The sequence below is a fragment of the Anabas testudineus genome, chromosome 6, assembly GCF_900324465.2.
Source record: "Anabas testudineus chromosome 6, fAnaTes1.2, whole genome shotgun sequence".
Taxonomy (NCBI): Eukaryota; Metazoa; Chordata; class Actinopteri; order Anabantiformes; family Anabantidae; genus Anabas; species Anabas testudineus.
In genome coordinates this window covers 11,849,428-11,863,579 of record NC_046615.1, presented here as the reverse complement: position 1 = coordinate 11,863,579, position 14,152 = coordinate 11,849,428, and the positions used below count along the sequence as shown (strand labels likewise).

General features: G+C 42.5%; 1 protein-coding gene across 1 annotated transcript in view; it reads left to right on the top strand.

Moving 5' to 3' along the window:
- Nucleotides 1–10,207: 10,207 nt before the first annotated feature.
- Nucleotides 10,208–14,152, top strand: part of pclob (piccolo presynaptic cytomatrix protein b) — a 48,698-nt gene continuing 44,753 nt past the window's right edge. The window contains exons 1-3 of the mRNA XM_026365380.1: nt 10,208–11,095; nt 11,651–12,481; nt 13,256–14,086. Coding sequence (XP_026221165.1) covers nt 10,208–11,095; nt 11,651–12,481; nt 13,256–14,086 — 2,550 coding nt within the window. The remainder of the gene's footprint in view (nt 11,096–11,650; nt 12,482–13,255; nt 14,087–14,152) is intronic.

The following is a 14,152-nucleotide window of genomic DNA, read 5'->3' as shown; positions in this document are numbered from 1 at the left end:
TTACAAATGCATTTAGATCACCTGTACAGCTTATTAAAAAATCAATGTATTCATTCAGTATGATTCATTAGCTGCATGTGTGTGTATGTGTATGTGTGTAATCCTGGGGAGGGGTATGTACTGAATATATAAAAGATATCTACCACCCATCATCCTGTGATGGCTCCCACAGCTCACATATTTCACAACACACAAGAGGCTTGAGAGGACAGCCGAGGGAGTGGGAAAGATGGAAGGCATAGATCATCCGGATTTTACCCACTGTTGATGGCGTACAAAGCAGAGAAGGCAGAGTGAGTGATCGAGAGAGAGAGAGATTTCTGAAAGGAGTGAAGCAGTGAAAAAGAACGGGGGAGGAGAAGGAAAGAGAGAACAGACGACCACGTACCCAGGGACCTGTGTGATGTGAAGTTCTGCACCCTGCTCACTTTGGAGTTTTGCCTCTCGTGGGATCTACAGGTCTTTGAATTATGTTGCTGCCTAACTTGAAGTCAACCTGAACTCTAGGTCTGCCAGTAGAAATGGTGCAGATTTCCCGAAATACTGTGAAAGCGATCGTGTCAGAGAGGTACTATGTAAATGAGTAACACTATTTAGCATAGCTAAAAAAAACACATTTAGACTGTTTATTTTTTACAAAGGTATTTCCAGCAGAATGTCTGAAAATTAAGTTAATACATTTGTACAGCTTGGTCCATCTCTGGGTGTCTTGCATGCATTCAATTTTAGTGAAAGTAATGCCCATGCCATGAATGTGTGATGCTATGAGTCCTATGTCATTAATCTGGGTGTAATCACAACATTTGTGCCCCTGTTGGAGCTGTTCTCTCCTCTAATCCATCTCTTTATCCCCGCATCTCTCCCATTACATCACTCTGACCTTTGCACTATGGCAGTCCCAACAGCTGCCCAAGGCTGTTAACCAACAAACAGCATGGGCAGTCAAGCAACACATACCATAGTGGCTCTACGTGCTAGGGAAAAATCAGAAAGTGTTGCACTAAATTAAAAACCTTCATTAAAATTAAAACACACATACAACAGGGCATCACTAGTAAATATGGGGATTTTAAATCTGCAGCTCTATTCTCAGGCTCTCTGTGTAGCAGAGACTGACCCGCATATAATATCATTATTTGAACAAGCTGAATTTTGCACTGATTTCTTTGGAAGAGATGGAGAATTGAAGCACGGGATAACATTTATGCAACGCTGAGTCAGCCGTTGACTGCTGATGAGGTGCATTGAGAGACACTGCTTAAGACTGTAAGTTGCCAACAGATGTTCCAACTGCAGAGACAGGGTTTCTTCCACAGAAAAAGTAGGGATTTGTATGAGAGATTTAATTAAATGTGTTAAGAAGATTGTTCACCCTGTTTGACATTTTTAGCAAAATGCATCAAAGAGGCTTGTAGTACGCTAATACTTTGTAAGTGATTCAATTAGATTTCTTCCATATGTAGTACATGATTAACTCCCTGCTTTACATTTGCTAACTCTGTAGTTCTTGCGACACTGACCCCTACAGTAGGTAGAACTGCTCATCATGCTGCACACAAGCTACAGTGACTGAGCAAATTTGCCGTAACAGTGCAAACCTCTATATTTATGAATAATATCCCAGGTAGTTGATTACACTTATTTAAGACGCATGTGTAAGTTTGCTGGAGATTCACTTTGAATTCAATTAAATCCAGTCAGAGCTGACAGCATTTCATGACAACATAAACACAGTCAGATATGAAATTAATTCTGCAAATGGAATACAAATATGTCTGGGAGGCTGACAATAAACAGACTTGTGTGTTGATCTGCAGCTTGAATTGATCAAGGTTTGTCTTTGAGCGTTGGCCACTTGGCGTTGTGGCTGTTAGAGTAACAGGGAAAAATGAAAACATTAAAAATGCATGAAATGTTTTGCAGCATATTTGAATGATGTTGCACAAACATGGCATTAGAGCAGGCTATCACAGACAGAAAAAATAACGGAGAAGCATGTGAGCGAGCTACGCTATGTTTTCAGAATTGATTTTTAACTTTGAATTTAGCAAACCAACCAGCCGGCACTGAAGTGGGAGATTTGTTCCACTCAGGTGTGCTTGCAGCACGGTTCCACTTGAAGCTGAGCTGCATAAACCTAAAATATGATCCTCAATATGGACTGTTCAAACATTTTATGAGCCACTTTTTTCAGCGAATACATCAGGCACCAATAACACAGCAATGTGTGCATTACAGCAGCAGGCAGCTGGGAGCCTGTAGTTGCTGGTGAATATTTGATGAGAGAATGGATCCTTTCCCTGGGCAGGTTGAGTACAGTGCGGATACTCGGTCGCGCACGCCAGCACACACAGACACAGCGGGCGGTGTGGTATCTCAGCTGTTCTACAGTCTTACACCAACCAGGTGCCAGTGAAGGTGATATTAGAGTATAACTCCCTGATGAAAAGCACACCAGACAGCGATGCCTCTTATTTGCCATGATCTCCATCTCGGAGCTCACTGGTATACACATTCCCCTACAAATGCAAGGTCATATTCTCTTTTCACCAGTAGCTTTTCAAGTGGCAAGAGATGAATACTAAGAGACAGACAAAGACAAAGATGTAGCTGAGCAGTTATGAGTGCACTAGCACGTTCATTCATATTCAACCTTGTTTGCACCGTAGCGTTCAACATTTAGACTTTACTGCTGTTATTAGGAGCCCGTTCATTAAACCATTTTTTTTTATTTTGGTTTGTGGTGCAGACTTTTCAAATGAATCTGCACTTCTTTGGGGGATTTGTAAATGCTAAAGGGTAAATAAACTTGGAAGGTGTGAACATTTTCATATTTGAAAAAAAAAAAAAGTCTAAATCTACTGATTCATAAATCAGACTTGGCACTGAAATAGAAACATGACTTGAATACTCACTCAGCGTGGTAAACAGTGAAACATGGCCCAAATCAAAAGAGACTGACAAAATGTTATTTTAACCACTAAAAACTTACTATTTACAGTATAACTGTGGCAGAGCGAGTGCCCTTTGTGATGTCATTTAATGTGTAGTCGGAGGAGGGAGGGAGCGTGGTCAAGCTGATGATGTATGATTCACAATGGTTTTTTTAGACCCCAGGAGCAGACAAGGATTCAAATAAATAATGTAGTCATGTTTTAAGATGTTATTTCTTACTGGAAAACTGAGTTGTGGAGGAAGGAGAAACCACACAGTGAGCTACCAGTGTTGTTATTATTATTATTATTATTATTTTAGTATAGGGTTTGGTAAGAGTATTGATTCTTAGCCATAACAGAAATTAATGCACAAGGATCAGTTAAAAAGACAGTTTTTTGACTTGTTGAATAGAACTATAATTTTTGTATTATTAAACATAAAGTAAACTTCCTGAAAACAATACAATCGCATTGTGACTTTACTTTTAGTCATAGCACTATTTTGTGATATGTTTGGATTTCTTCAAAAGGAAACTATGCATTGTGGGTGCAATACCTGCTTGTCAGGTGAACAAGGTTTGCCTCTGACACGGTACACTAGTGAGGAAGGAGACCTCGGGTAGTCTAAAACCCCATCTTCTTTTACACCTCTTGAATTATATACAGCGTGCTGTCTAGACGTCATCGCAGCACCTCTGCAAACAATAGTGATATCAAAGGTTTCTCCTGCACTTCAGAGAGATTTGCTTAAACCATGGTGCGCGTACAGTATGTACACTTCCCAGTGCGTTTTGTGTTCAGAGATTAGGAATGGCAACAAGATTTGCCTGATGAATAACGACAGCAGGAACCTCAAGGCATTTGCCACTTCCAATAAAGACTTACATTGGCATTATAGCAACTGCAGCTCTACTAGGCTTACCTTCCTTTTCTATTAAGGGAATTATTCCGGCTTTTATGTGTCAGTCTGTCAGTGACTTAATTCTCTATCTATATTAATCAACGTATCGTCGAACTAGATTCATTTTTATCCAGATTATTTTCATTCCTTGCCACTATTCTCTTTGGCCAGTGTGATTCTGATCAGCAGTGATTTCTTGCTCACTGATTTGTGGGATTCGGGGCCATGAACTGTGTTATCCTGGGAATTCTCCAATGACAAGACAGTAGAGGGAGGGGCTGGCGAGAAAAGCGAGATAAGAATGAAAGTAGCGATAAGGGTGCACTCGAGTCCTGTGGATGCTGTTTCTTTAAGAGTATTTTTAGTACGGCAGATAGCGCTGGTCACTCGTCAGGAAAAAAAAAGAGACTGGGTGGCTTTAGAGATTTGTGCAGTGGCTCAGCAGGATGCTGAGTGAGGAAGGAAGAAGACTGGCACAAACCATGTTCCACTGTGACACACAGCAGACTGGCCAGGCTTGATAACTCGACCTGCTTAACATGCACATTCTAACACAGTCAGAGTTATCAGCCGGCCAACGATGCTGTTGTTTGTGATGTTTATTATGTGGAAGATATTACTCGCTTGAATCACGTGTGAATAACCAGATGTTCAAGACAAAACATCCAAACAATATGACAGGTAACTAATTTGAAACATGCATTTATTGACAACTTTAACTCAACTCTACTTTTTAGTGAAATCCACTTCTCCCCTGATTCCTTTTCGAGAGTAATGTCGTGAGTCCATATTTCCCCCCTGCTCTGGGCAGATATGTAAATTTAATGACACTGGCAAAGTGTGTGTGATCGGGTTACTGTATAGATTACATGGCGATCCTGCCAAACACACAGGCACAGAGACCTAGAGACCTAGAGGGGACCCAGAGAGGATAGCAATACACCTCCATGCAGGTTACTGCTCCGCACCGCTCCGGCTCTGCTCCAGAGAAAACCATGCCGGGAAAAAACTGCTTCGCCTTCCTCAAGGGTCAACGTCAGAGGTGTGTGTTTTTCTGCAAGCTGGCAAAATAATCATGTGTGTTTTTGCAACAAAAAAAAGTTTTTTTTACAAAGGTGACAGGAAGATGACTGCTTGGCTGTTGTTGCTGCAGAAGTTGCAGTCTCATCCACTGAGAATTACAGCTGGGGGAGTTAGAAACTGCTTGGCGGGATTATGCTCCAGTGTGCTTAATTAAAATGAGAGAGAGAGAGAGAGAGATAAGTACTGCTTCTGAGCTCTGTTTGTTTGAGTGTTTGTGTACGAGAGAGCCAGATACAGAGAAAGTGAGAGAGTATGTGGCTGCTGGGATGAATACAAATGGTCTCCAAATGTGATGTCTTTCCAATGGTGCGTGCCTGAGTGGGCAGGAAGCCGCTGCTGCAGAAAAGGGAACCACGGAGGCACCTGGTCACTTGTCAGATGGGCCATTCTCTCATGTTTGAATGGATATGATATGATTATTTGGAAAATGGAAGTCTGGGATAACTTCATTAATAGCTAGCATTAAAAGACTCTGGTTTGTCCCAGGGCAGCACATCTTGATGGTTTGCACTTTTGGTCCTGAGTTCATACTTAAGTAGGTTTCCCAGAGTCAACAGATGTTTGCAGGTTAGCTGCACTGAAAACAAAAAGGCCTGTGGGTGTGAATGTAGACGGGCCTTGTGGTAGACAGGGTGACCAGAATGTATGCCACTGTCCCTGCAGGCTTCAGTACCTAAAACATTGACCAGTATAGGTTGCTTCTCTGGGAGATCAGCTTTCAGTGTATGTTGCACAGTATGAACCAGCTTTCAGCTACTTTTCACCTGATTTAAATACAAGCCCTCAAGAGTCCAGGGAAAAACCTTAAGGCCTGTCATTCTTGGTGGTAGCACTCTTTTGTAAACCTACTCATCAGACAGTAGCCCCACCTTTACTAGTTGTAAATTCTTGATAAATGATAGAAAAAATCATAAAAATATTACAGGCTTCTTTTAAACTAACACGGGCTTTGCTAGATCACACCACTGACATTAAAGCAGAGCAAGTGAAGTTATTCATCTCTTGATTCCTACTGGGATTTCTGTTCTGTTTTCTTAAGAAATATAGTTGAAATGAAATGAACTGAGCAATATATTTATATTAAAAAAGGCCCTTTTGAAATGAATTTTATCTCAGCGCTGTACGTGAATGTAGTCGCTGCACGCATGGTGAAGCCAGACAAAGGAGCCCACAGGCAGAGAAGGTTTTAATATTCAAGCTTTTCAAACTGTTCCCCGTGAGCAGCTTGAATTATTTTCACTCCTCAACACACTTGAGAGCATACAATTCATTTTGGAATCTGTCTCTACGAGAGTAAGCAATAGTGTTAAAATCTCTGAGTGTAGGATTCATATGTGGTCTGGTGTAATCAGACAGTGAATAGGACAAAGAGGGGATGGGGATTGTGGAGATAGTGGCCGTTGCACTTAAAGTGACAAGCGGGGAGAGATAAAAAGAAAAGAACATGATGGTATCACATGTGGTAATTTCCTGCTGTTATACAGTCTTACATAACGCCGTTGACTGACAAACACATCTCACTCGTGCAGCGGGATTAAAACAATTTAACAACATCAAAAACACTGTTGATAGCAGTTGTTTGTTTACTGCAGTTGTGCAGTCATCTCAGGATATACAGTGAAGTGGACCAAATAATAGGTGCTAACAGGGAAGGACATTCAACCAACCAGTCATTCAAATTTGACTTCTATAGCATCTGTTGTACAGGTGATTTAAATATGACTGGAAGGCTCATCATAATGAGAGTGAACAAATGTGAACAGCAAAAGCAAATGAAATAAACTGAGATGAATTCATAATAATCTAAGCAAAGAAATAGATTTAACTCAAAACTAGACAACACATATGAAAGATAATGACAAATACAACATATAAGAGGGAACTAAACACTTTTAGAAATTAGCCAGCAGTGACATAAGTCCTGGTTTGATGCTCCACGCAAACCGGAAGATGATCATCACCTATTGTATCCATCAAAAAAGATTTTTCAAGAACCAGGCTGTGAAGAGATATTTATAAGAAGTCCAAGATTACTTAAAGGATTTCCGGCGCATACACAAGCCCACGGCAAAGTTACAGTTCAGCCTATATCCCCAGATGGAGATTGTGCTGATGAATGTTTCCTGTGTGTATATGTGTGCCTGCAATCAAGCCAAATCTGGCGCCTCCCAAAGAGAGACCATAGCGATTCTGCTGCTCACACATCATGGATGACGTAACTCTTCCACACACCCACACACCACTTGCTCTCAGTCCTTCCCACACATCTCACTCACGCTTTCCACATACTAAATAGGAATGTATCGACAGTGTGTCGTGAGGTGATTTGCATATGAATGTGAGGCTCACATGTGTGTTTTTTTGTTGTTTTTTACTGCTAAATAAATTAAAAATTAAAAAGACCAGATGATAACTAATCACAATTAGTGAGTTGTCTATGGCAAAAACAATGATCTAGGTGAGAATTCACAATATCTTTCTTGCCAATTAAGTTTACTAATCCCAATATCATCTTTTGTGAGCTGTACACCAGCTGATGTGCAGAAAACTGCTTTATTTCAAAGCGCTGAGAGTAGAAAGTGTCTGTACAGTATCCTCAATGCATTTCTAATAGGATTATGGATTCTACAGTTGCATAAAGTGGTATAAAGATACTAAGACTTGTCAAGGACAATGATCAGTTCATAGTTGGATAAAAGAAAAAACCTAACAATATAAAGTCTGTTTTGGATCAGTCTGACAGTGGCACAGGACTGAATTGCCCAGATTGTCTTTTCACATCACATCTGCTCCGTAGAAAAACTCTTGTGGGAGAGATGCTAGAATAAGAAGAAGAGAGCGCCGATAGACCTGAGAGGTGTTTTGTGTCTGGGAGTGTTCACATCCTGTTAGATGCATCTCTGTAAAACATTCTGTGGAGCAACGCGGCACCAACAGCAGCAGCCTTTAATACAAGCCCAAGAGGAGATGTTGATGGCCTAGACAGTGAGAGAGGATGATAATAGACAATAGACATAGATAAAGGATAGACAGACCGGCAACTGGTCAATAGGACATTTATTATTGTTAAAAGCAAACAAACAAATCACAGACACACACTATTGTTAATCACATTAACACTATGGAAGAGATGTTAACAAAGTTAAGTGAATAATTGTGGTTCCACACAGTTCTAGTAAAATTCCCATCCTGCCTCTTCACGACTGCTTTGTAATTTATATGTCAGTGCATAAATGCATGATGTGTACATCCCATCATGCATGAGGCTGAATCTTAAGGTCTTCGTCACTGATGACACGTGACTCCGCGGAAATAAATCGCCTTGTCTCCTTTAATTTCAATTTCCGTACGTGATATATATTGTGATCACCTGTCAGATGCGGCGCCTGCGCACTAGACTAGGAGGCGGAGTGGATGCTGATCGCTCTCTATCTGGTGCCCTGTGCCCTCCATCCCTCGGCGATAAGACACACACACGGACAGGGGGGGGGGGATATCCGAGGAGGTTCGGGCGACGATGGGGAGACGTGTCTGCCGCCGATGAAGGTACACATTTCCGTAGGTTTCACCGGCGAACCGCGCTTGTGCGTTTGACATTGTGACCGTGGAGGGTGAAGGATGCTCGGCTGCAGGAGGGGAGGAGATGAGCTGGGGGGACACGGAGCGGATAACAGATGGTATTTCTGGTGATGCCACCGATGACAGGGCTTTAGCTGGGTTTCCTCGCTGGTTTCGAGTGATCTGAAATAATGCAGTAGAATATATGGACGGTCCAAACATTTTGAAGAGGGTCCTGGTCAAGGGCACACGATTAATGGGCTTTTTAAATCTCCGCTCCTTCGTACACTTGGAGCTGTCATTACCTCGGATCCTCTGCGGACTAACGTGTTTGTTGGGTTTAGAGTCATTCATTTGCGTTATGCTGCTGTTTCACTACGATGGATACATCCAGCACACCGGTGCCGGACTGTGCGTAACATGTGTTGAAGGCAGCTGCTGTATTGTTCAAACAGAATTGCTGGTCACGGATCCATACTCCTGTGGATGTGGCGATTGTAAATGAAAGTGGCAGTCCTCAGTGCCGTTGCATTATTTGATTCCCCCCCTTTCCCGGATGTGCCTGCAGTTGTCCACAGACCCAGCGCCAGATTCCCTGTGTTTACTCGTCTTGCTGCTGTAAAACATGCCCTGCATGAGATTACTCACTCCGCGACACTCCGCTGCCATTTGGGTGATGGATGCGGAGAACCTGAGGGTGTGATTATCAGGGAAACTAGAATTAATTCACTGTGGATGAAAAATACTAACCTGCACCTGTGAGTCCACCTTTAAAATTGTCATTGAATTGGGTTTGTAGTAGCCGGTGGCCGTCTCCTGTGCTGCACATTGCTCTGTATTGTGCTGCCTGCTGAAAGGGATCTCCAAGGTTTGTATAGGCTGTGGTCAACAGAGCGGCTCTGACCCCTGTCCATGGTTCTGAAAGCAGCAGTCGTAGCAGAGGAAATCACAGTGAGGCACAATCACTGATGGCTTTCTCTGGGCTGAGGCCACGACTGCTATGAAAATGATCATCGTTTAATCCGGGGTGAAAGTACCGTGCTGTGTCACATACTATTAGACTGTTCTTGTTTACAGTACATTCAAATGTGAATCCACCTATTGCACATTATGTAGTGTAAAGGTTTAGATAAAGATGCACTATTTTATATGGAAGAGTTCTTCACATGCAGCAACGATGCTGTGCTAAGTGCAGATATTAGAGACGACTTGATTATAATTTTGTGTTTGTGTGTATAAAGAAGACAAAAATAAATGACCTTACACATCACCTCCATCATTGAAACAATGATTTTATGTTTCTAATGCATTAGTTTTACTTTTACTGTTCCAAGGTTTTTATTTTATTTACCAGGCAGCTCACTGAGTGAGAGAGTACTGTAAAATTGGTTTGCAAATTCTCACATTCTCTTTTATTATCCCCTCCTCTTGTTCGCTGTCATATCACACTGCCTCTCTTTCTGTTTCTCGTGCATTTAGGAAGTCTGATGTAGATGCTGAGCCAGAGGAGAGCCCAAGGAGCAGCAGCAGCAGCAGCAGCAGTAGCAGCAGCAGTGGGGCTGTAGATGCCCTCTCCACAACTCCAGCCCCAGCCCTGCCTCAGGCCTCTGAGGGAGAGCCAGGACATAGAGGAGAAAGCTCCTGTTCTGACTCAGACAGTCCTATAGATTCCAGCTCCTGTGAAGAGGAGGAGAAGGAGGACGAAGAGGAGGAGGAGGAAGACCCCGATATGTTTTCTTCCAAATTCCTTAGCGGGGCCAATCCCCTCAATGCTGTGTCCTCTGCTGTAAATAAATTTGGCTTATTTGGAGATGATGGGGAAGGAGATAAAAATCAGAAACCACCTCCCCAGCAGTCAGCAAAGTCAGTGGGAGAACAGCAACCAGGAGCAGGCCCTGGCAAAGGCCCTCAGCAGCAGCAAGGACAGAAAGCAGGCCAGGGTTCCCCTATGCAAAAGAGCCAGTCTTCTCCTAAACAAGGATCACCACAGCTGCATGGCAATGGACAGGCTAGACCACCAGACAAGTCTGGTGGGCAGCAAACTGATCCAAAAGCAGGGACACAGCCTGGGGGGCTACTGCAGCAAGGCTCACCAAAGCCAGGAGCTCAACAACAGAGTCTGTCTAAGAGTGGAGCACAACCAGGATCTCCAAAGATATCAACTCAGCAGCAGGGTCCACCTAAGACCGGAATGCAACAACAAGGACCCGAGAAGACTGGTGCACAACAACAACAACCGACAAAGACTAGGCTGCAAGGGTCTACAAAGGCTGGGCCACAAAAAAATGGGTCAGAGCAAGGGTCACCAAAAGTGGGACAGCAGCAACAGGGGTCACCAAAAATTAGTCAGCAACAACAGGGCTCAACTAAAGTGGAACGACAGCAAGGTGTTAGGACTACACCCCAGGAGCAGTGTTCTGCTAAACCTAAAGGACCCAGCACATCTGGCAAGTTCCAGGCTGAAAGTCAGTCGAAAGCAGTAGCCAAGTCCCTTTGTCCAGTGTGCAAAACAACAGAACTTAATATGCATACCAAGCAACCACCGAACCATAAAACCTGTACACAGTGCAAAACGGAAGTGTGCAGCTTGTGTGGCTTCAGTCCTCCAGACTGTGATGTGAGTAGTGTCTCAGTATTTAGCTTAATGTAATTTCTTTCATTTTTCCAGAGTATGCATTGTTTCAACTATCTAATAATTATATAGCTTTTATATAGCTTTGATTCATAATTGAAAAGTCAGCTCAGTTGGAGTAGTTTAAAATTAAACTTATTATAGCATCTACAGTGAGATTTAGATTAACTATTGTACAAATAACCATGTTTGCAGCATAATATAAAAAATAATTCATATACAAAACACTCTTTTCAGGGCTTTTAAACTCTTTGAGCAGGTTATCAACTACATGTATAACAGCATTATGTATGATGTTTGCATACACTGGCAAGAAAAAGTATGTCAACCTTATGGAATTTCGGGGTTTTCTGTATTAATTTGTCATAAAATATAATCTGATCTTCATCTACGTCAAGAGTATTTAAAAAATCTGATCACATTTTATGACAAATTAATGCAGAAAAACATGAAATCCCAAAAGGTTCACATACTTACCACGCATAGATGTTTTTATTGTACCATTGTCAGTTTGTATATATCTTGTTATTTTCTTTATAGGGGCATGAGTGGCTTTGTCTCACCTGCCAGGTCCAGAGAGCGCAAAGTTCTGCTGAACCAGTGGAACCTTCCATGAAAAAGCCCAACAAAGTTTCTGCTCCTCAACAATCTCCTGCTGCGCCTGTCAAAAAAGAGATGCCGGCACCAGATTCAACTCATAAAATGCAACCTGCATCGACAAAAGTGCCAGCCAAGGGTGAAGCTGCTAAAGCACCTGGCCAGCAGGCCAGCCCAGCATCTGTTCAGAAAATGACACCTGGGACCCAGACAACGTCAAAGTCTCAAAAACCAGACCAGACTAGTCAAACTGGACCCAAGCCGAGCAGTACTACCCCAGCTCCTCAGCAGGAGTCAGGAGGGCTATTTGGCTTTGGTAGTGCTAAAACTGGAGCTGCAAAACCTGAAGAGTCAGTGACAGGGAAGATGTTTGGTTTTGGCTCCTCTATTTTCAGCTCTGCATCTACTTTGATGTCGTCAGCTGTTCACGATGAGCCTAAAACAACACCTCCGTCGTCTCTCAAAATGCAGTCTACAAAGGAGACCAAACCACCGTCTCCCAAAATGCCAGAGCAAGACAAGAAACAAGAACAGCCTCACCAGGCAAAGGCACATCCTGCAGTACAAACCAAAGTGGACAAAGCTCCATCAGAGACTCCAACAGCCGCTGCGGCTTCCCAAAGTGCTTCTACAGCAAGCAAATCCACTTGTCCACTCTGTAAGGTTGTGCTCAACGTTGGCACTAAGGATCGTCCCAACTACAATACCTGCACTGAATGCAAAAGCACTGTGTGTAACCAGTGTGGATTTAACCCCATGCCAAATGTTAAAGAGGTAGGATTATAAGAATTCTCTAAACTACACGATGTATGTGTGAGACTATTGGTTAGACTGTCTGACAGATGACGGTTACACTTCCATAAAAAAAGCACACATTCATTTTAGTTTTGAAAGTGAATGAAAAACAAATTATTTTTTGTAATGACATTGCTGTTATATTGGGTTTTAAGTCAGTTGTTCTTTATCCTTTGCCTAGTTATTCAGCTAATTGTTGAAATTGTATTTTATCATCAAAGAAACCAACCTTAAAAGATATATGCAGAAACACCCCACATGCAGTACACACACCTCATGGGGATTATCTTGTAGATAATACCGCACAGACATGATAAATTGACATAGCATCTTCCAGGCTATCTGAAGCACAAAGGACTTGACACTTGACTCTGTAATTCAATTCACAGTTTGTAGGCTACCTTGCCAAGGATAGTCCAAGGCTATTTGATCTTGTGATACTGCTTAAACTAATGGCTAGAGCAGTGGTGAACCTAGATCAGGATGAAGAGGTCATTCTGTGCATTTTGCAAGCACTCTGTGAAAGTTAATGTTGTAAATCTAAACCACTGAAGCATTGTCATTACTGTCACTTGGCTTTATAATATGATATACTGTGGTGAATGTCACCAAAAGCACAAGCAAGGACTAAGCTGAATGGAGTGCTACATTCATCTAAGTTGTTGTCACTGGCTGTTTACTTTAGTTGTATCTGTGATTTGTATTTATTCCAATATGTGCATGTATAATATGGATATATGTTGTATCTTTAAGGGAAAGGAGTGGCTTTGTCTAAACTGCCAGGTGAAACGCGCTGCTGGAGTAACTGAACCTCAGAAAGATGCAAATTTGACCAGTTCATCACAAAAACAGACTACTTCAAAACAGCCTACATTGCAGAATACTTCTGCACCAGGCTCTCCTCAGAGGAAGGTATCAACACCAGCAGCACAGCCATCCAAGGCTGATTCAGCTAAAGGAGCAGATAGTCATAAACCGGTCAGTACAGTTCCTGGTCAGAAAACACCTCAGGAGAGTCGCAAGTCAGGTCCTGACAGACAACCAGACCAGACAAGCCAACCAATACCAAAGCAGGGGAGTGCCACTGCAGCCACACAGCAAGATTCGGGAAGATTCTTTGGATTAGGTGGTCCTAAACCTCAGCCTGATGCTACAAAGCCTGCAGAATCAGTAACTGGGAAGATGTTTGGCTTTGGTTCCTCCATTTTCAGTTCTGCATCCACTTTGATTTCTTCAGCTGTTCAGGATGAGCTTAAAACTACACCACCCGTTTCTCCCAAAATGTCTGGTCCAAAGGACTCTCCATCTGCCAAGAAACCAGAACAGGATAAAAAGCCAGCACAACCCCAACAGGCAAAGGCCTCTCCAGCAGTACAGCCGAAAGTGGACAAAACTCCATCAGAGCTTCTAACTCAGTCATCAGCTTCCCCAGTCACTTCCAAATCAGGCCAGTCTAGCTGTCCTCTTTGTAAACTCCAACTCAATGTGGGTTCGAAAGATCCTCCCAACTACAACATGTGTACGGAGTGCAAGAAGACAGTGTGTAACCAGTGTGGATTTAATCCCATGCCAAATGATAAAGAGGTAAGAGTAAGATTATATATATATACATATTTGACAGTCATCACCATAATGTAATGAATGATTTTA